General features: G+C 38.2%; 1 protein-coding gene across 4 annotated transcripts in view; it reads left to right on the top strand.

The window, feature by feature from the left end:
* Positions 1-20,758, top strand: part of DGKI (diacylglycerol kinase iota) — a 503,130-nt gene that overhangs the window by 333,687 nt on the left and 148,685 nt on the right. For all 4 annotated transcript variants that reach the window (XM_063642297.1, XM_055284147.2, XM_055284146.2 and 1 more), the window contains one exon: positions 5,424-5,524. In XM_063642297.1, the coding sequence (XP_063498367.1) occupies positions 5,424-5,524 (101 nt within the window). The remainder of the gene's footprint in view (positions 1-5,423; positions 5,525-20,758) is intronic.

The raw sequence follows: 20,758 nt of genomic DNA, 5'->3' as shown, positions 1-20,758 counted from the left end.
TACTAAGTGCTAATTAGAGCTGCGATTCTGGCTTCAGCTATGATGTTATTATCTAGGACTGAATACACAGTATAAGGCTTGTGGAAATTGTAGAAGCGCTAGGGCGATAATAATAGTAACAACAACTATTATTATTTCTGACCACTTATTATTTGCCAGGAAGTTGCTAACTGCCTTATATATGTCTCATTTAGTGCTCACTACATTTCTATTATCAGTCCCATTTTCAGGTCACAAAATGGCTTAAAGAAGGTAACTTTAGCGTTCTGATCATTTAGATTGGAACTAAATTTTTTGACCATACATCTTGCTTTATCCACTTGCTATCATGTCTTAATATTAAAGGATATCACTCCTATATAATTCATGTTTCCAGTGACAGAATGAGTTAATGGAGTCTGTGGTTTAAAAGTGACCCTGGAGAACCAAAACACTCATCCCATCCACTTTATCCATAAAGAGATTAGGCTTGGGTGGGAGATTGTATGAGAGGCATCTCTTATCAGTCTGAGAGGAATAGTGTGTACTAAAGAAATTGATCAAAAGGAGGAAGACATTTGAGGGCACTAGGGAGGAATATGACTCTGATGGATTGAAATTCTACATGGGAACAATTGAAAAAGAAGCTATTGGCAACATCTACAGGAGAGCAGATAATAGCAAGATTAAGTGTAAATTGAATAGCAGTGAGTGTTCAGGGAGTTGTCTTGATGGAAAGTCAGTCTACCTCCCTTCCAACATCTCAGGGTAAAAGGTGTGTATAACATGGATAAGGGAAGCTGTGGCATGGAGGTTACTGGAAACCCATCTGAGTGATTCAACAAGTGCTCTTATTATGGTTCTTGAGAAAGTGTTCGTGGGAGACATTTGGGAATTAAGTCTAGAGCCATGAACTTCCATTCTGCATAAGGATCTCAATCACAGTGTTGCAGAGAATTGGGGTAGTGACCTAAACCTGTTGCCTTAGTGAGAAGGCGACAGGTTTAGGTCACTACCCCAATATGAAAGGGAGTTCACAGACTGCTGAATCCCTTCTAGGGAGTTTGAGATGTTCCATGGGAGCCAGGTTTAGAACCCCTGATCCAGAGCCTAATAGTATGGCAGTATCTTGTGGCAGATGTTGGCAGGAAGGCGAATTTATTTTTACCCAGGATGTTTGTCTCTTCTTTGCTCTACTAACTTCCCAGACAAAATTTAAATTTAGCAAACTAATGGCAGTGCTATTCCCCAGACTCCAAAGAACAGCTTTGTCATCCTCTACCTTCAGTCAGCCATTTAATGGGACACTAATATATTTTGACATAAAGGTACTAAATTGAGTTACTTGGCTTTCATTTAATCTCTATGCACTTCCCCTGACTCCCCCATGTTTTAGCTGTCTGTTTTCATGTTTTTAGTTGGCCTTTTAAAATACTAGGTGGGAGAGCACCTAGAAGTGCAAAATGTCATGCCACCAGCCAAGCTAGACAATCTCCCTCCAGAGGTAGCCCAGCACCTTGTCAGAAATATTTAGGGAGGTTCTTTTATGTGCTCTAAACATCTTCCAATATCTGGCAGAAGCAGCAAATGCTGTTGACTATTAGGTAGAACCTTATCTAGGAGAACAATTTGCAGAATAATTATTATAATGATAATAGCTAAAACCTATTGAGCACTGACAATGTGCCAGACATTTTTCTAAGCATATCACATGCATCGGCTCATTTAATTCTCTTAATATGTCTATGAGGTGGATACTGTTATCATCTCCACTTTACCTATGAGGAAACTGAAGCATAGAGTTTCCTGATTAAATAGAAACTGGAAGAACTTTACTTCAAATCTAGGCAATCTGATTTGGAGCCTGAGCTCCCCACCACTTTGCTGTGTTGCCTCCCATACCTGCTGTTTACTCCAGGGTTGCAAATGATTCAAGAAGTTTTTCCATTATTGACCCTAGGGTCTAATACCCTAAAATTTGGTGATGAGTCTCAACTGGGACATCTTTTGATAGCAGTTTAAAAAAGAAAACAGATACCCTGCCCAGAAGACTAGGTTTAAGTAAGCTGCTGCTAGTGGGAAAGTGGGAAGTGTTGTAGGTTGTTGGGAAAAGATGGGAGCTGAGAGCAAGAGAGCGAAAGTGTAGGAAAGTGGATGGGAGAAAGTGTTAAGCGATGGTTAGAGAGAGTCTCTGTTTTCTTCGTCTTGCTTAGCTGATCATTCTGGAGATAAACTGAGATCTGTGAATTCATTTGGGATCTATAAAGTTTGATTCAAATAATAGTGTCTGTTTTATGCCATGGTGTGCCCCCTGGAAGTTAGGGTAGAGTAGTGGGTGGCCAGGGGTTTGGGAGACAATAGTGCATGGGTTGGAATCGGAGGGCATAGATGAGAACCTGGGAGGTAGATGCATGTGGACAGGGAGCAACCACTTTATGGGTTTTGAGAAAGGTGATAGACACTCGTAAGCCCCAAATCGGGGAGCTCCAGGAAGGGGGGTCCAGGAACTGGTCAGCAGTCATTCTCCAAATCTCGTTTCCCATTTGCAACTACTGCTCAAGTGAGGTCTTAGTCCTGATACCTCCAGCCCAGTAGAGAAGAGTGAAGCCCACTGCCATTAGATTTACTGTTATCTCAAAAAATTGCTTAGGTAGAGTTCATTCAACCTCTGCCCCCTCTCAGCTTCTCCTATTAGGGTCTGAAAGGCCACTACATTCTATGGTTCCAGCTTCCTCTTATCTGCTGTGTGTGCAGGAAAATATTTTCTAATTATAATCTTTGCAGATCAGCTGAGTGAACTTGGAAATAAAGGGATTATCAGACCCCTTTAATTTGGGGATAAAAATCTAATGTGAACACTGTGTGGTCACTCTGTTAATTGCATAATTTTTTTCCTCCCTACTTGCGTCTAATTCCTAACACTCTTTGCTATAGGCCTTATTTTTATTCTTGTCCTGCGTTATTGTTTATTTACATGTGGACATGCTTTTAAAATAACTATATTAATTCCTTAAAAATTATACTTGATATAAAATAATGCCCAAGTTTCACCATACAGAGATAACAACTTGCAACAGCTTGTTGGACGTGTCTCCATGCACTTCTCTTGCATATACAAACTCCTGAAGTCCACAATTTATATGAAGGAGCTTATGCCATGTATAATTATTCATGACTTTTTTTCACTTCACAGCATGTTGTAGCCACACTTCCCTCTAAATGAATAAAGATCTACACATTCATTTGTACTCTCTGCCCAGCATTCTCTGGTTTACTTAACCACCCCGCCTGATGATTGTTTTTTGATAAAGAAATAAATCTGAGCAGCACACAGAGACATCAGACTCTGCTAATCCAGAATTTATAGTTTTGCTGTCATATCCATGGGATTCTTGGTATTTATCCATTGACAAGAGAGTCTGAACTCCTCAGAGGAGCAGAGAAAGAACACGAAACTGATGAGCGAAGGGTCCAAGGTTTTGCGTTCAGCACTGCTACTTAGTGGCTATGTGACCTTAAAATCACTTCACCTTTCTGAACCTCAGTTTCCCTACCTGTAAATGATGTTGTGAGTTTTCATTATATTCAAGGTCTGTTCTACTAACTGAAGGTCTGTATCTACAAATATACTGTCAAGCTACATCTCCAATCACAACTTAAATGCTTCGGCTTTATTCATCAATACCCTTTTGATGTCCAGCACGATGGTAATACAAAGTAAATACCCAACAAACACAATTTGAGTGTTGGATCAATATAGCTGTTGAATCTGTCTTTTCAAATTTCCCCCAGAATTATCCATCTCTGTAGTTTTATACTGATTTTTTTAAGCCAGTGAACCTCAGACATTTTTACCTGCCTACCATCTCTCTTTAGATTTGTGCACGTGTATCTACACTTTTAAATAGCCACAGTTTAAATCTCTCTCTCTCAGTCTCTGTATGTGTGTGTGTGTGTGTGTGTGTGTGTGAGAGAGAGAGAGAGAGAGAATGCACCATGTGTGAGTGTGCACATATGTATCTATAGTTTGATATGTATGTGCTATTTTGGGTGAGTAAAGTGGGATTCCATATGGAGGGAGTTACTATACTTTGCACTAAAATGAGGCTTTAGACAAGAGAATGAGATTTTTTTTTTACTCCCTCTTCCAGAGTTTTACTGAAATTAAATGGGTGTGTGTCTGTGTTTCTGTGTGTGTGTGTTTGAAGTGAAGGTAGAGAGGGGTGTCCTAATATTGTAGACACAGTATTCCCTCCTTTCATCTATTCTTTCTTATCTTTCCTGTTTTCCTTGCCTCCCTCATTCTCTCCCTTCCTCTCTCCCTCCCTCTTTCTCTTTCTTTTTTTTGTTTCTTTATTTCTGTTTCCTTCTTTCCTTTTCCTCCTTTACAGGAACAAATTAAAGAATAATGCCATTCTTTCTACTTTAGTCAATCACTTTAGTCAGTGGTGACTTTTATCACCATTTAATATAACAAAAAGAGAAACAAGCCTTGGTATGAGAAAATTCTCTCAACCAATGAAATCTCAGTATAAGGTAGTATTGAAAGACAAGTGGGCATTGTGTTATATTAATATATTGAAGAAATGTATTGATCCATCATGGTGGTGACAAAAACCAAGTTATTCCACTCAACTAATGCCCAAGATTAAACCACTTTCAAAATATTGCTTAAGAAAATCAAGGAGTCAAGTTACAGACATTTGGGGAGTGAATAGATGTTCAGAAAGTTTGGTACTGCCCATTTTATTGCTTAATATGTGTCTGGAGTCAGTATGCATTGAATTCTATCAAAATGAGTTACGCACTTCATTCTGTTCCTAAAGAAAGGACACTGTACATATTTAAACATTTTTCTTCATTTTGGAATGCTCAGAGCCACCATTACAAGCAGTGTTTATTGCAATATGCTTTGACTGAGAGGTGCTGTCAAAAGAGGCCATTGAGCTGTGTAGAGCTACTTCAGTCTCAGCCCTGTGGCTTCTGGACTCTTGGTCTGCTTTTTAAAGATAGTTTTTCCATCTCTCTGAGAGTCAGGCTGCCCCTGACCATGTCTTACTGTGATGTGCCTATCTGCCTGTGGTTCTTAAAGCTCCATTCCACCTCCCACTATTTCAGATTCGCTGAATCTAATTTATTATGTAACAAGCACATGATCTTATTAAATGTTTTTAAAAACCAATAGAAAATACGATATAAAAGTGGGCTCCAAAGGCTCTTTCTGCATATTTCCATATTCTTACCGAAATTCCAGAAACTTTTGGTTTCTGGAGAAGTGTTCTCCAGATCACTGTTCAATTCTGATAAGGAACCCGCCTTTCTGGTTTGAATGTGAACTCTTCCTTCTAAACGTGAAGAGACAATATTGTCCTTGGTCCTTCAGGTGCATGGCTACCAATTCCGCTCTCTCATTTGTATCTGACCACTCGGTTCTTGTTTTGCAGTCCCCAGTCTGTCCCAGATCGTCTGAGGATCCGGGTGAACAAAATCAGTTTACAAGACTATGAAGGATTCCATTATGACAAGGAGAAACTCCGAGAAGCTTGTAAGTTGGAAGTGCCTCACTGATTTCATGCGATCAGCCTATCTTCAGCTTCTTGATCCTCCTTTGTTTGATGGGTAGATTCATTAATCCTTGTGCCTGAAAATCATGGTTAGAGAAGTGAAGTGAAACACAGTAACATGTGAGCTCCAAGTGATAATGTATGGGCTACAGAAAAAGGAACTGGAAAAGGAAAGCAGCTGAATAAAATCATTCTGCTGTGGATGCCAAGTCAGGATCGCTTGGCTTATTCACCACTTTAGTCTCAGATTTGCCTAAAATGAGGAAAGCAAAAGGTTGGTGATACCAATGGTATAGCACCATCCAGAAAACTCTTGAGACAACACAAATCTCTTCTTGGAGGCTGCGTTATCAAACACTGCCGTCATTCGTCACAGAGGTGTAGCAAAGAGGCACATTCAGCACTTCTAGATATTATGCTATTATATAATGTCAGAGAAGGGCCCACGGGAATGTTGTGATATTAAAGTGATTCATTGTTGATGAGGTGCCATTATTTTTGAAACCTGCACTTGAGTCAGTGTATGAATTACTTCTCAAAGTGTGTATTTTCTGTATGCTTCTTTGAATACATAGCTAATTGTTTGTTCATCTCACTAGTCAATCAGTATGTATTGGACACTTCTTACATTCTGGGACATTCTGATCACTGCATTAAATCTCTGTCTATATAATAAATTATGAGGTGATTGGTTAAAATAAGCCAGAAGAAGTTAAGGCCATGAGAGTGTTAGATATTAGGGTTCTCGGCTCCTTCCTAATTGTGGGGGCCAATAGTCAACTGCAATAAAGTCAAAGAAGATAAGGAAAACTGGTGTCCAAGGGAATAGGCAATGATGCTGACATAAAGAAATGACTTTTATATGGAACCAAAGACTTATGAACCCAGTCCCCAAATGGCCTCTAAGTGTAGACCTGGCTACCTGTGTAAAAGAGGAAAATAGTTAGAACTGGCAGGATTAATAGTAGGAAAGCCTTCCTGGGATGGTCTTTTCTGAGCTCTGGTTTCTGAGACTCATCTGAAGTAAGCTTTAGTGGATGGAAATTCTGAGGTCCAAGGATAATCCTAGGGGTGGGTACAGAGGGTTCTACAATCTGGAGTTGGCACGAGGCGAGGAGCCATATCCCTGGTAGCCTAATCACTGAATCTACTAGAGAATTTGCTGTGAATTTTCTTTCTTAGTTTTCTCAGCTGCTTCAGCTTCTTCAACCCTTTATGTCGTTTTCCTTAGACATCAGTATCTTTTAGTTTCTCCCCAGCCTTCTCATTTCCATACTTTACCCTCATTTCCTTTTATAGGAAAGTCTGAGCTGGAGGAGGAGCAATTCCCCAAACCTCTGAATTTCTTCCTTATGTAAACAACATATTACATTTTCTAATATAAATGAGCTTATAAGTGACAGACTAGCATATAATCTATTTGATCCATAAAGTGATAGACATATATTTTTGTGATGGGAAGTGTAGCTACAATGTAAATTAAATTGAGTTCTAAAGGTTACTAATCATAAAGAACAGTGTTTTATGTTCTTTCTTGTTTTAAGCTTCCAAACAAATAGCTAACAATTCTTAAAAGAAGATAACAGGTCTCAAGTAGTATTTTGCAGCTTACCATCAACTCTGAAGAAATTCAATTTGGAGTGGGGACACATTTGAAATTTTTAGCTGAAATGAGATTTGAAGCTTATCTGTAGCTTTCATTTATCTGTTTATCTTTTCTGTGGCATTATCTGTCTACCATTGCTGGAGGTAATTGTGGTTTGAGTTTTTCCAACAAGATGACATTTTCTGGGAAGAGCTTTACTCAGCATATGTGATACAATTTCTATGTGAAGAAACTTCTTAAGTCAAATATGGCATAAATGTAAGCCAAATAAATTGAACAGTGTCTTTGGGACCCCAAAGAACAAATAAACTCTCAAAAAGGGGATAAAGGAGTTATTCTAAAGATTTAAAAACTCATTCCAACGATTTGGATTTGAAGAAAACAATAAAAGAATAGGAAGTAAAAGTGACTAACTCAATCATTTTACTTTTAATATGCGGTGATGGTGCTTCTAATTGTGGTTTTTCAGGAAAGTTTATCCTTTGAGGTTCTGGATTCACTCCTACTAACCTTTGCTCTTTTGCCTGGTTCCAACTTGAAACAGAATACAGATTCATGGGAAGGCTGACAGGGCTCAAACTGAGTATAAAGACAAAAACAAGCTTAAGTCCATATATGAGGTGCATGCCAAAATAAATGTTATTTCAGAAGCATTAAGTGAAATTTGCACAACACATCTAGATAAAAGGGACTCTAGGAATGTACTCTGACCTGCATCCCAGAACAAAGAGAGTGAATCCTCTTAGGTCATTCATTTATTGTCTTCAAAGACTGAACTAGAGCAGTAGCGTGGTACTGTGTTTGAAGTTAGTTCCATTTCTTGATGGTGTGCCAAGTGATATCTTCAGGCAGCATGTGGTTCTTTTCCTTCACTGTTTAGCAGAATCTTGCTCATTGTTCACGTTAGATAATAAGCTCGCATATTTGTCACCTAACAAAGCCCGTCTTCCGTCCGTAATGCAGGGCTCCCTGATAATAATGGATGGCAGCCCTTTAAATTGCTTTGCTTATTTTAGCACAGAGAAAGAGGACTATACTCTTTCAGATTATTTCCCATTCCTCTTCCATTTAACCCCATCTCACTGGGGGGCAATCCTTCTAAAATAATATTCTGGAAAAATTTAGTCCCTGTCAATCTTTCCCTCAGCTCTTGCTGGTAAATTTCAGACTTATGTAAGACACTGAAAGTCTTCCTCACTCTATAGGATTTATCAACCCTCAGATAATAGTTGTGGTTTGCAAGAGGGGACAGTCTATTCAACTTAAGAGGTAGAACATAAAGAGAAAGTGGCCATATTAAAAAAAATTAAAGCAAATCTGTAATAATGATATCAGAAAATCACTCTCATAAACAGAAGTATACAAGTGGGTCCTTAATAAAGCTTATAATCATATAATCTAGGCAAAGGATAATCTGCTTTTAAAAATCTGTTATATTTCTAACCCCAGAAGAGATTCATTGACATATGATATATTTTTTAAAAATCTGAGATAACTTGATATTCCCCAAAACTTAACTCTATTCCCATGCAAACTGGTTAAACTTCACTTTGGGCACCAGTTTATTCTGCACTTTTAAATTGCCATGATAATTTATACAAATCTAGGGTTTAAAACACAAGCAGTAGAAACCAGCTTGAAGCCAATTGAAAACAGATGTAGTCTATAAGGATAGGGAATTAACATTTGTTGCATGTCAAATACAGTGTTTGACAATGCTTTCACATACATGATCTCAGTATAATGCAGTATTATCTAGATGTTTATAACATATAATGCATAATATATCAATAAATAGGGTACAATCCTAGTATCATTAGTGTTAACCAAACTAGGTATTTAGTTAAGCATTTGCCCTAATGGAATTTCCTTGTTTGGTGATTTAGTAGAAAAGTCAGAAATTTTGGTGTTTGAATCTCAGTTGCAACCTTGACAAAGTCATTTAATTTCTCTGATGATCAAATCTCTCATCTGTAAAATGAAAATATAATTATAACCCCATTCAGTGCTGAGGGTTAAATGTAATGCTGTATATGGAACCCATGGTGTGAAGTCTGGCACATTAGCGTGCTCTCCAGCAATGGTAGCTATGATGCCTGTGGTGGTGGTTGTTAGAGAGGCCCTGCTGTCATACTGCTCATCAGTCTTCAAGCCTATAAAACCAGACTCAAAGTAGGTCATAGAGGCTGACTTTCTCTAGGTAGAACTCTTCCTGGCTTGAGGCAGCTCACTTCAAACTGCACACACCACCACCCTCCAACTCACTTTCTTACTTTCAAAAATAGAATTGAAAATACTAGTAAATATCACAGAAAGATTATGGGAAGAAAGTGTAACTAAATCATTCAATTTACTTTTATTGTGTCTACTTGTATAAACATCTGCTGTAATGACAATATACTTAAATCTATGAGGCATGTAAATACTGAATGCCCATATAGGATGATCTGAACGTTTACCTGCAAATTTCCTTCCTTAAGTCCTAATACATTCTCTTAAGTGTGTCATCTGTTATCCACCACTGAATTTTTTGAAACAAATTTTTATTTTGGAATAATTTTAGATTTACAAAAGAGTTACAAAGGTAATATAGGGCATTCCTGTACATTCCTCCCACAGTTTTTCTTATTGTTAAACACTTTACATTGCCATGGTGCGTTTGTCAAGGAAACCAATATTGCTACATTACTATTAACTAAACTTTTGGAATTTCTATCCCAGGATCAAATCTAGGATGCCATATTGCATTGAGTTGTCATAGCTTCCTAGTCTCTTCTGATCTGTAGCCATTTCTCAGCGTTTTCTTTCTTTCTTTCTTTCTTTCTTTCTTTCTTTCTTTCTTTCTTTCTTTCTTTCTTTCTTTTTCTTTCTTTCTCTCTCTCACTCGCTGTCTCTCTCTCTCTCTTTCTTTCTTTTATAACCTTGATGGTTTTGGGGGAATACTGCTTCCTGTAGAATATCTTCCAATTTGGCTTTGTCTGTTGTTTTACTCATAATTACACTGGATTTATGGGTTTTTGGAAAGAATACTATGGATGTGAAGTAGGCTTTTTGTCCCATCATGTCAAGACTTATGTGATATCCACATGACATCCCTGGTGATGTTAACCTGATCATTTGGTAAAGGTGGTATTTGCCAAGTTCCTTCATCGTAGACTTACAATTTTTTTCCCCTTCCCTACTCTATTCTTTAGGAATAAGTCACTAAGTCTAACCCACTTTCAAAATGATCAGAGGAGGTGGATCAAGATTTTTAAAATTGTTTCCAGTTTGCATATTTGAGCTCAACTGAATTTGTTAACTATGCCAAAATGGTAGAGCCATTCAACCATTCATGCATTCATATTTTCAATAATTACATGTTTGCATCAGTTATATGTCAGATACCACACTAGATGTTAGTCATTGAAAGAAGAAATTAGAAAATCCAACATTACAACCTAATTTATTCAATGCACATTTATTGAGTCCTTACTGTGAGCAGGGGTTGGAAGAAAAAAAAACAGAATTCTTTCCTGATTTTCTCGAGCTTTTTTTCTTTTTTTAAAAAATGTGATAATAACTGTGACGGGGCTATGGAAACATTCTGTACCTATTTTTCTAGCAAACGTCATTTAAATAATGAAAGAATGATAAAATATATAAGCAAGAATGAGAAAACCCAGTCTAACCACTAATGAGGTATGTGACCTTGGGCAATGCATTTGTCTTCTTCAGGCTTCTGTTTCCTTATCTGCTAAATGCAGTGGTTAGACATTTCTTAAGAACAGATTATAATATAATGTTTAGTTTTATAGAAATTACATAGGATTAAAAAATTTTTCATCAGCATATTTCCTTAGTAGAGTTTTTAAAGCTTCAACATCATTCATAATGAGTATAGGCATTAGAAACCATGTAAGTACATTGTGCTTCAAGAGTTTGCTAAAAACACTGATTTTTTTTTTCCTATCGATAGCTTCATCTAAAATTGAATCTTTCCCCCTCATTTAACAAGTTGACAACAGGACTGTTCAGTAGAGATTAGGCCTCCATTTGGTGGAGGTAGGCTTTCCAAGTTGAAATCTGTCTGAGGAGTTAAATGATGTCAATTTGTCCTCTGAAGGGCATTGTCCTTCCTTTTTGCAAGTATGTTTATGTTTATTCCTATTTTCATGATTTGACATTTACCCAGAGTTTCGTGCTTAGTTTCTTTTATTGTCTTTTCCTATCTCTTATCTGTATCTTATATTTATCATTTTATTAAAAATATAATAATAATAATGGTTAACATACATTGTACTATTGCTGTGAGCTAGGAAATGCCTTTTCTACATATGTTGTATAATTTAATCTACCCAACATCTCAGTGTGATAGATAGTATTGTTATTCTCATTTCACGTATAAAGCAATAGTGGCACAGAAAACTCAAACTGTCTAAAGGGCTGACATTTTGAGTACTTATTTAATCACTGTGTTCTCTGTTTCCTTCAAATAGTACTTCCTATTTTTCATATAAATATATTTAATAACATAAGTAAAAATTTACATTTCAGTCTTTCACGATTTCATTTCAAATGTCTTCTTCCATTTAAACTGACTTTGACTTAGTTTGTCACCCTCAGGTTTGTTGGACAAGTTTGTTTTTAGATCTTCCTCCAACCTCAAATCAGCCATTTATAAATTCAACAAATATTAATTGACGGCTTACCTTATTTCTAGTACTATTTCAAGTACTTCTAGTACTATTTCAAGATACGGAAAAGTGCTTGCCCTGGAACTTATGTTCCAGTGGAGAGACAGACAAATAAATAAATAATACAATACAGCAGCAAGTGCTATAAAGGAAAGTAAAGCAGAACAGTGACAGAGGATCCTGTTTTTGATAAGGTGGTCAGCAAGAGACTTTCTGAAGAAGTGACATTTAAAGAGAGACCAGAACAAAAAGAGTGCATGTATATGTGGATTTCTAGAAGAATATCCCCGGGCAGAGGACATGGCAAGTTCCAAGGCCAAGCATTCTTTGTATATTTAATGAATGGCAGGGATGTCCATGTGACTGGAACCTGCTTAGTTGAATGGAGATAGTCAGGAAGTTATTTTAAAGGGTCAGCACATGGAGGGGACTTATAGGCCATGGAGAAGGCTTTGGATTTTATTCAGAGTGTGATGAGAAGGTGTTGGAACTACTTGAGGAGTGTATCATGCCTGAATTTATTCTAGATAAATTTGGCTACTAGATAGAACATTTTCAGGTTGCAATGATGGAAATAGGACAGCAGGTACCGGGCTAATGTGATACTCCAGGTGATATGCAATAGGAATGAGGGAGTTAAAGTAGTAGAGTTGGAGAGAATCAGTTGGATTCTGGCTACATTTTGGAGGTAATGCTGGTAGGATGAGATGATGGATTCGCTGTATTGCATAAGAGTGCAGAATTCAGTTGCCTCTGATGTTTTGACCTTGGCAACTTGGTAAATAGAGGTAGGGAAGATGCAGAGGATTCAGCAAAGGAGACCAGGAAGGAGCAAGACCAAGGAGGAGCCTATGGTTAGCTACAAAAACAGCAGGAGAGCTTGTTCATTGGAATCTAAGAGAAGAAAAATATCTCATAAAAGCTGTCTAGCTGTCAGTGTTTCAGAGAGGTTGAGTAAGACGCACACTAAGAATTGGTAGTTGGATTGGGGTAGAGGGTAGTTAGTGGTAGCCTCACGAGATTGTGGAGTGAAAAATGTGAAGGTGCATAGAGAGGATTCATGTGCAAATAGGGTCAAGTGAAGGTCAGATGTGTGCTGCATAACGGCATCTTGATCAATGATGGACTGCATATACAACAGTGGTCCCATAAGATTTTAATACCGTAGTTTTGCTGCACCTTTTCTATGTTTAGGTATTTTAGATACCCAAATGCCATTGTGTTACATATGCCTGCAGTATTCAGTACAGTAACATGCTGTACAGGTTTGTAGCCTAGGAGCTACAGGCTATACCGTATAGCCTAGGTGTGTAGTAGGTGATTCCATCTAGGTTTGTGTAAGTACCCTCTATGATGTTCACACAATGCAGAAATCACCTAACAACACGTTTCTTAAAACACATCCCTTTCGTTAAATGACGTATGACTATAATTCACCACAGATTGCTCTTTTAAGGTATTTAACTGTAAAACGAAGGAAAGAAATGGGATGATGACTGTAAAAGAATATAGTAGAATTAAAGGAGGATTTTTTTTTTTAATTTGTAAGATAGTACAGCAAGTGTGTATGCTGGTGGGACCAATTCACTAGAGAGAGAACTTGATTCAGAAGAGGGCCAACTGCAGGAGCAGTGCCTTTGAGTAGGTGGTAAGATGGAACCTGGTGAGCAGCGGAAGGTTGTGGGCAGGAATGTGGGGCAGATTCTCCCGAGTACAGTGAGAGAAGGTAGAGGAGGGAGTAGAGATACAGATAGCTTGGTGTACTTGGTGCTAGGGAGAAACAGAGGTTCTATTCTGATTGCTTTTATTTTCTCAGTAAAAGAAGCAGCAAGCTTACTAGTTGAAAGTTGGAAATGGATAGTATCAGTGTTCTGGAAAAAAAGAGGAAGGTTTGAAATAGCTTGAGGAGAGAGACAGTGACAGGGTTGGGCAAAATTGCTGACCTTTACTTTGGAAGTGGATCATTGAATTCATTGTTTTTTTGTAAGCACATAGAGCCTGACTTGCCAGTTTCTGGCTGTCTTGGTTTATAGATGAGCCTATTCTGTGTCTTTCTAATTTCAAAGGACTCTGATACCAGGGGAATATTGGGCCGAAATATGATCTTATTATTAATATAAACTTCTTTGCCATCTAATTCTGTTTATGACCTAAAGGCTTTCTTTATTTATAAGAAAATAAAATATGCTCTGGTGCTGTGCTGTATTCGAAGTTAATAATGTTAGATTTCAGACAAAGAACTGGGCGTAAAGTGTTGATGATGATATTTGATCCTTCCTTCACTGTTAAAACTTAGCCTTTGGCAATGAGAGCAATCAATTGCAGGTAGATCCTTAAGTCTCTGCCCAAAAGAATATTTTCCCTTTTCATTGGTTTATTTTATGTAACACATACTCAAAATTATGGCCAACTCTTACTATTTATAGACCAGCCTAGTCCATTTGGTTGCTGTCTTACCAGGTTGACAACTCTGGAATGTAAGCTCAGATGGTAGACTTCCCTTTGAAGACTTTCTTCTAAGATCTTTGTATAAAATTATTACTTTCATTCATCTTGCTAAGGTTTGAGTAGTACAGTGTTGGCCATTGCAGAGTCACAACTATCCTGTTTAATAATAAATGATAGCATCCAATAATTGCATAGGGCTTCATGGTTTACAGAGGGCTGTTGTATACACTGGCCACATGCATCATTACAAGGACACTTAAGATTGCCTCGCACAGGGTTACATTGCTGCGATGGGATTTTAATAAGAAATTATGTATTTTCTCTCTTAATCCAGGGCACTTTCTAGTATACAGCCTACTTCTTTATAGAGACAAATTTAAAAGAATTTGCGGTCATAGTTCTTGTCGTCAGTTGGGTTTCCGGGGAAACAGACTGTGAGACTGAGTTTTGTGTGCAAGGCTTTTCTTGGGGATTTCCCAAGATGGAACCACAGCTGTGCAGGGCAAGAAAAGCGGGACCAGGAAGAGGGAGACGTTGAACTTGCTGTAGTCACAACTGAGGACTCCCGCAGGGTCCTTTGGACCTGGGACAGCCATTTTGAGTTTTCTAAATTGAGGCAAGGGTTATTGGATACAGATCAGGCTCTGCCCTGGAAGGGGATAAACCTTGAGTGAGGTAGCATCCTTTCTGGAGAAGGACTCAGCTGTGCACTATCAGCAAACTTTCAGCCTCTGGGAAAATGAGTGCCTCAATCCTAACATGAATGCAGTGCTTCAGTTCCAAAAGCAGAGTCTTGCTATATATTAATAACTCAGCACCTGATTTTTGAACTAAGGCCAGGAAGGAGCCACCCACATACCAAAATCCTTGAGTTCATTCATTCAACTCTTCATTTAACAACGATCTATTGAACACCTACTATGTATCAAAGACTGTTCTAAGTACTGGAAATTCAGCTTAAATGAGTGCTAGCCCTCAAGTTTTTCTCTTGTTATATCTTTTAACCTGATTTCCCTGCTATCCCAAATTCAGGGAATTGGAATACACGTTGATTATTCAGAAGCGTCTGAATTAGCAAAGTAAAATGGAAACCTAGAAGGTGAATGCTGACCTTTCCTTAAAAGTTCTTTCTGATGAATTATTGCCAAGCCAAATATTCTCCATTTGGAATTTTAGTAATTAAAAGTGGAAACCTGAATATAAAGCCATCTCAATTTCTGGCTGTCACTTCTAGTCTGACGCTATAGTCGGCAGAGGAAACTTCAGAGTTTGATTCTCAATGGGATGTGTATTTTTTATATATTCATTTCTTCCTTCACTGTTAAAATGTAGCCTTTGCTAATAAGAGCAATCCATTGATTGAACTAAACAGAATCAAGGGCGGAAGTGTAAGCTAATCTGAAAATAACATCTTTGCAGATTGACTCAGAACCACAATTTTATGCACTAGTTACATGGATAAAAACTGCAGGCTTTCCCTAGTTCACACTGGTGGAAAACAGTCTTAGTACCGAGTAGGTTTCGTGAATCACTGGTCCACTGCCAGTCTCCTGGAGTTATCTATAAGCAGAATTAGAGATGTCCCCAGGCTGTCAGCTGCCAGGGATGTCTTTGTTTGAGACTGCCCTATTTCACATCTCCTCATAGAAGCTGTCCATGTATAATTTGTTTATTCATTTTGCTTCCCAAAAGAGGCTTTGGGCCCCTTCAGCTGATTTTAGAAAATCTTTCTGTCATGAATTCTCCACATGTATCTAATCAACTCAGAAATTCCAGGCTGCATGACTGAATGTGTCCCCAGCATCTAGTTGTTGGTGACCTTGACCATCACCCTGCAGTGTAACAGACAGCATGATGTAGAAATTATGAAAGAGATTTGGACCAGTGTATCTAATCATCATTTCAAGTGTTGAAGTTTTAGGTATGGTTATGAATCTTTCCTTTCAGACATGTAATATTTCATCTTGATTTTTGGATATATTTGGCTAGCCTGACCATGTAGCCAAGATTCCAATGTCACAGTCAAGCCTTTGTTATCTCCCTCCCAAGTACTTGAGCACTGGTAGTAAACATCAGTAGTGATTCTTTCTGTTCTAAGAATTTTACAAATATTCATTTCCATTGTCAAGGGCATGCTAGGACCTCACAGTTAAAAGCTTATATCACATTTAACACCAGGAATAATTGCCAAGAGATTATATACATCATCTTGTTGTACTAGTACTTTATTGCATGCAACATTAGGAACCTTCCTTGAAATGGAATAATCTTCATCAAAAGTAGGCATTTACATATTCAGTTGGACAAGGATGACATTTCATAGCACTGTTTGGTCTGGACCTTTGGTTCCTACTATGTATTAGAAGAGAGATATTTGGGCCTTCTGCCCATACTTGCTCCTGGATAACCACGGTCAATGCATGAACCGCAGTCATCAGAAGTAGGAAAAAGGCCATTATAAACAGCGTCCGTGATTGGATATCATGTTCCACCTGACAACTTTTGTCTTTGTTCAGAAGACCAGGCTTTAACATCTTTTTTTTTTTTTGCTGGGATTTTCTTTCTCATTTCTGCTTTTCCATTTATCATGTCACGAATGCCAAGGATTTGGAAAGAGAAAAAGAAAAGGATCTGTTACTAACTCCTGAGGGATTGTGGGCTGGGCTTCAATGGGCACCTGGGGAGTGTAGTGTTCCCTTTCATTCTCTTTCTTCTATTCTTTGTTCTCCAGCCTTCAGAATTTTCTTTCCCCAATTCTGTCTATAACACATTCTAACTCAGAAACCATTTTCTTGTATTTTAGGTGTTATCAAACTGCCTTTGAGGCGTTGACAAGTGGTCTTTGTCCTCCATCATCACAGTTTTCACTAATTTTACATTATTTTCACAGTCTCTCTCTGCTGCCTTCTTTGCTCTTTTTCGCTCTCTCCAGCTCAGCAGGCCACAAGTCCATGGTGTTAGGTAAGTGTATCAGAAGGTTGTAACCCCCACAGCTATGCAAAACTACTTCACTGTCACTCTTGCTCCTTTTCCCCCTTCCCATCCAATTGGCCACAGAGGAGTTGCTTCCTTGGCCTTCGTGTCTTTCTCATATGCCCTTTCCTTCTTGTCTTTCTGCCACTCCTCTATTCCAGACCTCACCATTGCTCAGCTCATTGACTGTATTAGCTTCCTCACTCATCCTCCAATCACTCACCTAATTTTTCATCAATTTGTCTTCCATATTACTCCCAATGATTTTTCTAACATTTTGTCCAAGAAAAAGGTGGGAGATTTTTAGGCACTGGGATGAGCGAGTGGAAAAGTACTGGAGGATGTTGTGGGGAGGTTGGTCAATTGCCAACCCATTGTATCTAATTATTATCATCCATCAAGTAAGAATTGTAGTTTTTTGATAACCTTGGCACATTTGAAACTAACAAAATAAAAGGAAAGATTCCACTTGTCTTTACATCCTCCCTTAGGAATTTGTTTCTTTTCTCTAGTCCCCTGCCTCTCCTCCTTGAGTTCCTTATTTCCACCATCCTTTTGACTTCCTGAGTAATGTGAATGCTATGAGTAACGAAATAGGTACTGATAATTGTTCTATGTCAGGATGATCTCATCAGCAAAGTATCTGTCCATAGCAAACTCAGAACAGTTTCTTTTTCTTTTCCCTTTCTCTTGATTTTTCTGTAACTAGGCATCTGTGTTTGCTAATTGTCTCTTATTACCAATAATTATTTAGGCTCTTACCCACCCACAGAGCCTGAGAGAGAGGGACTCTGTCTTTCATGATGTTTACATTTCAAAAAATGACTTCTAGCTCCTGGAGAAAGACATTCCTGGGTTGTAAAATTTGGCATGAGTCTGGGAGCAGATTTACACACATCTCAAAGGGGCAGAGAAAGGATTTACAATGGAAAGTTTGCTAAAGTAAATGATCTAAGAAACAAGCGTTCAGGGCCATATAGTCAAGAAGAAACCTGTCAGCCGGGCGCGGTGGCTCACGCCTGTAATCCCATCACTTTGGGAGGCCGAGGCGGACGGATCACGAGGTCAGGAGATCAAGACCATCCTGGCTAACATGGTGAAACTCCACCTCTTCTAAAAATGCAAAAAATTTGCCGGGCATGGTGGTGGGCGCCTGTAGTCCCAGCTACTCGGGAGGCTGAGGCAGGAGAATGGAGTAACCCGGGAGGCAGAGCTTGCAGTGAGCCGAGATTATGCCACTGCACTCCAGCCTGGGCGACAGAGCGAGACTCTGTCTCAAAAAAAAAAAAAAAAAAAAAAAAAAAAAGAAACCCGTCTAAGGTTCCATCATGCTAAGGGAAACATGAAGGCTGTTTTGGTCAGTATACATCTGGAACCTTCACCTTCTGTTGGAAACCTGTTAGTATCTACCCATCCTTTTGAGAATAAAGTCTCAACTTCTTAGTAGAAAAATCAAACCTCTGGCCTTAGTCTCAACCTACTCTACTCTGTACCTACCTGCCTTCCTAATTCCTGAACGTTTCCTTTACTTGTTTTCATGCTGTGGTTCCTTAGAGCCTAACGGTATTCTGAGATAATTTCCTTTTGTCTCAAAAACTCTTGTTCCTTTTGTCAAACCACCTTATTTTCTTCATAACTCCTCATGGAAGAGTGTTTGGTCTTGGGGAATGTGTAGCTCTTCTAGATTCTAAACATGTGGAGTACATGTCTATCTGATTCCCGTCACAAAGATATCATCAATAGGATGTTTTCATGTACTCCCCTCCTCCTCCAATTCTGTAAACTCCTTGAGGGCAGGTACCATGTCTTACTGAGCATTCTGTGACCAACTCCTACACTAGAGTTGTCCCCAGCACCAGAAAGTCCTTAAAACCCATTTGCTAAAATGATTAAGTGAATGACTTATAGACGTGAAACATATTGTGGCATAATTATTTGTATATACAATATATATTTACCAAATTAATGAAAATAGAAACCATGAGTTACTATTCAAGATTATGACTGCCATAAGCATTTAAGAGGATTTTTTTTAAGTGAGTTGCATGTTCCTTATGTTGCCCACTTAGGTAGTGTACTATCACGATAAAAGCAGAATTGGATCTGTACTTGGAAACCCAAATTTCTAGAGAACCTGTTAGTTTCTGGAAAGCACTCAGAAATCTTACCCTTGAATAGAATCCAATGAAAACTATATAATTTACTTTTATCTTGTGGATGACATTTTTAATGGACTATGGACAGGACCTGGGTTAGCTCAAGCTGGGGAATCCAAACTCTATAATTACTTTTAATTGTAAGGACTAGGGGTTGTGAAACTGCTGACAGGTCCCAGGCATGGCATGGCAAGGTATAAAGTTCTTGGGATGTTATGTTTCCTTTTGAATGCTAATATGCCCATTAGTTGCTCCCCATTGGTTCCAGGTGAGCAGTGGGAAATTAATGATGACCAGGTGGTTGTAAACGGACCTGTGACCCACAGCAGGGAAAAACTGGATTGAAATACTGTATTGCAAACCCATTCTATCTAATTATTATCAGCCATCAAGTAAGAATTGTAGTTCCGTGATAACCTTGGCACATTTGGAACTAATGAGGTGAAAAGAAAGATTCCACTTGTCTTTACATCCTTCCATATTATATTTCCTATAGACAAAGTATCTGTCTATAGGAAACTCAGAACAATTTCTTTTTCTTTTCTCTTGATTTTTCTGTTTCTTTTTAACTAAGACTATTTTTCAGAGCAGTTTTAAGTTTACAGAAAAAGTAAGTAGAAAGTACAGAGAATTCCATATATCCTCTCAACCCTCCCCTACCCCAACCTATCCACACACAGTTCTCCCCTTTATTAACATCTTGCATTAATGTGGTTCATTTGTTACTATTGATGAGCCAATACTGATACATTATTATTACCTGAATCCCATAGTGTACATTAGGATTCACTCTTTTGTCATATAATTCTATGGGCTTTCACAAATGTGTAATGACATGCAGTCATTATTACCGTGTCATACAGAATATTTCACAAGGAATACTTTTGGTATGTCTTTTCATTTCTCCCTTCCTCTCCCAAGCCCTTGGCAACCACTGATTATTTTATTGTCAGCATAATTTTTGCCCTTTCCAGAATTTCACATAATTGGAATTATACATCATGTGGCCTTTCAAATTGGCATCTTTCACTTAGCAATCTTCATTTAAAATACCCCCATGTCTTGTCTTTGCTTTATAGCTCATTTCTTTTTATTGTTGAATAATATTCCATTGTCTGGGCATACCACAATTTATCTGTTCGTCTACCAAAGGACATATTAGTTGCTTACAAGTTTTGGCAATTATGAATAAAGGTGCTATAAACATTCATGTGGAGATATTTATGTGGACATAATTTTCAACACCATTGGGTAAATACCAAGGAGCTGATGCTCGATTGCATGGTAAGAGTATATTTAGTTTTGTGAGAAACTGCCAAGCTGTCTTCCAAAGTGGCTGTGCCGTTTTGTATTTCC

The sequence above is a fragment of the Symphalangus syndactylus genome, chromosome 6 (genome assembly GCF_028878055.3).
Source record: "Symphalangus syndactylus isolate Jambi chromosome 6, NHGRI_mSymSyn1-v2.1_pri, whole genome shotgun sequence".
Taxonomy (NCBI): Eukaryota; Metazoa; Chordata; class Mammalia; order Primates; family Hylobatidae; genus Symphalangus; species Symphalangus syndactylus.
Note: the sequence above shows the minus strand (reverse complement) of the source record. Positions and strands in the feature narration are given on the sequence as shown.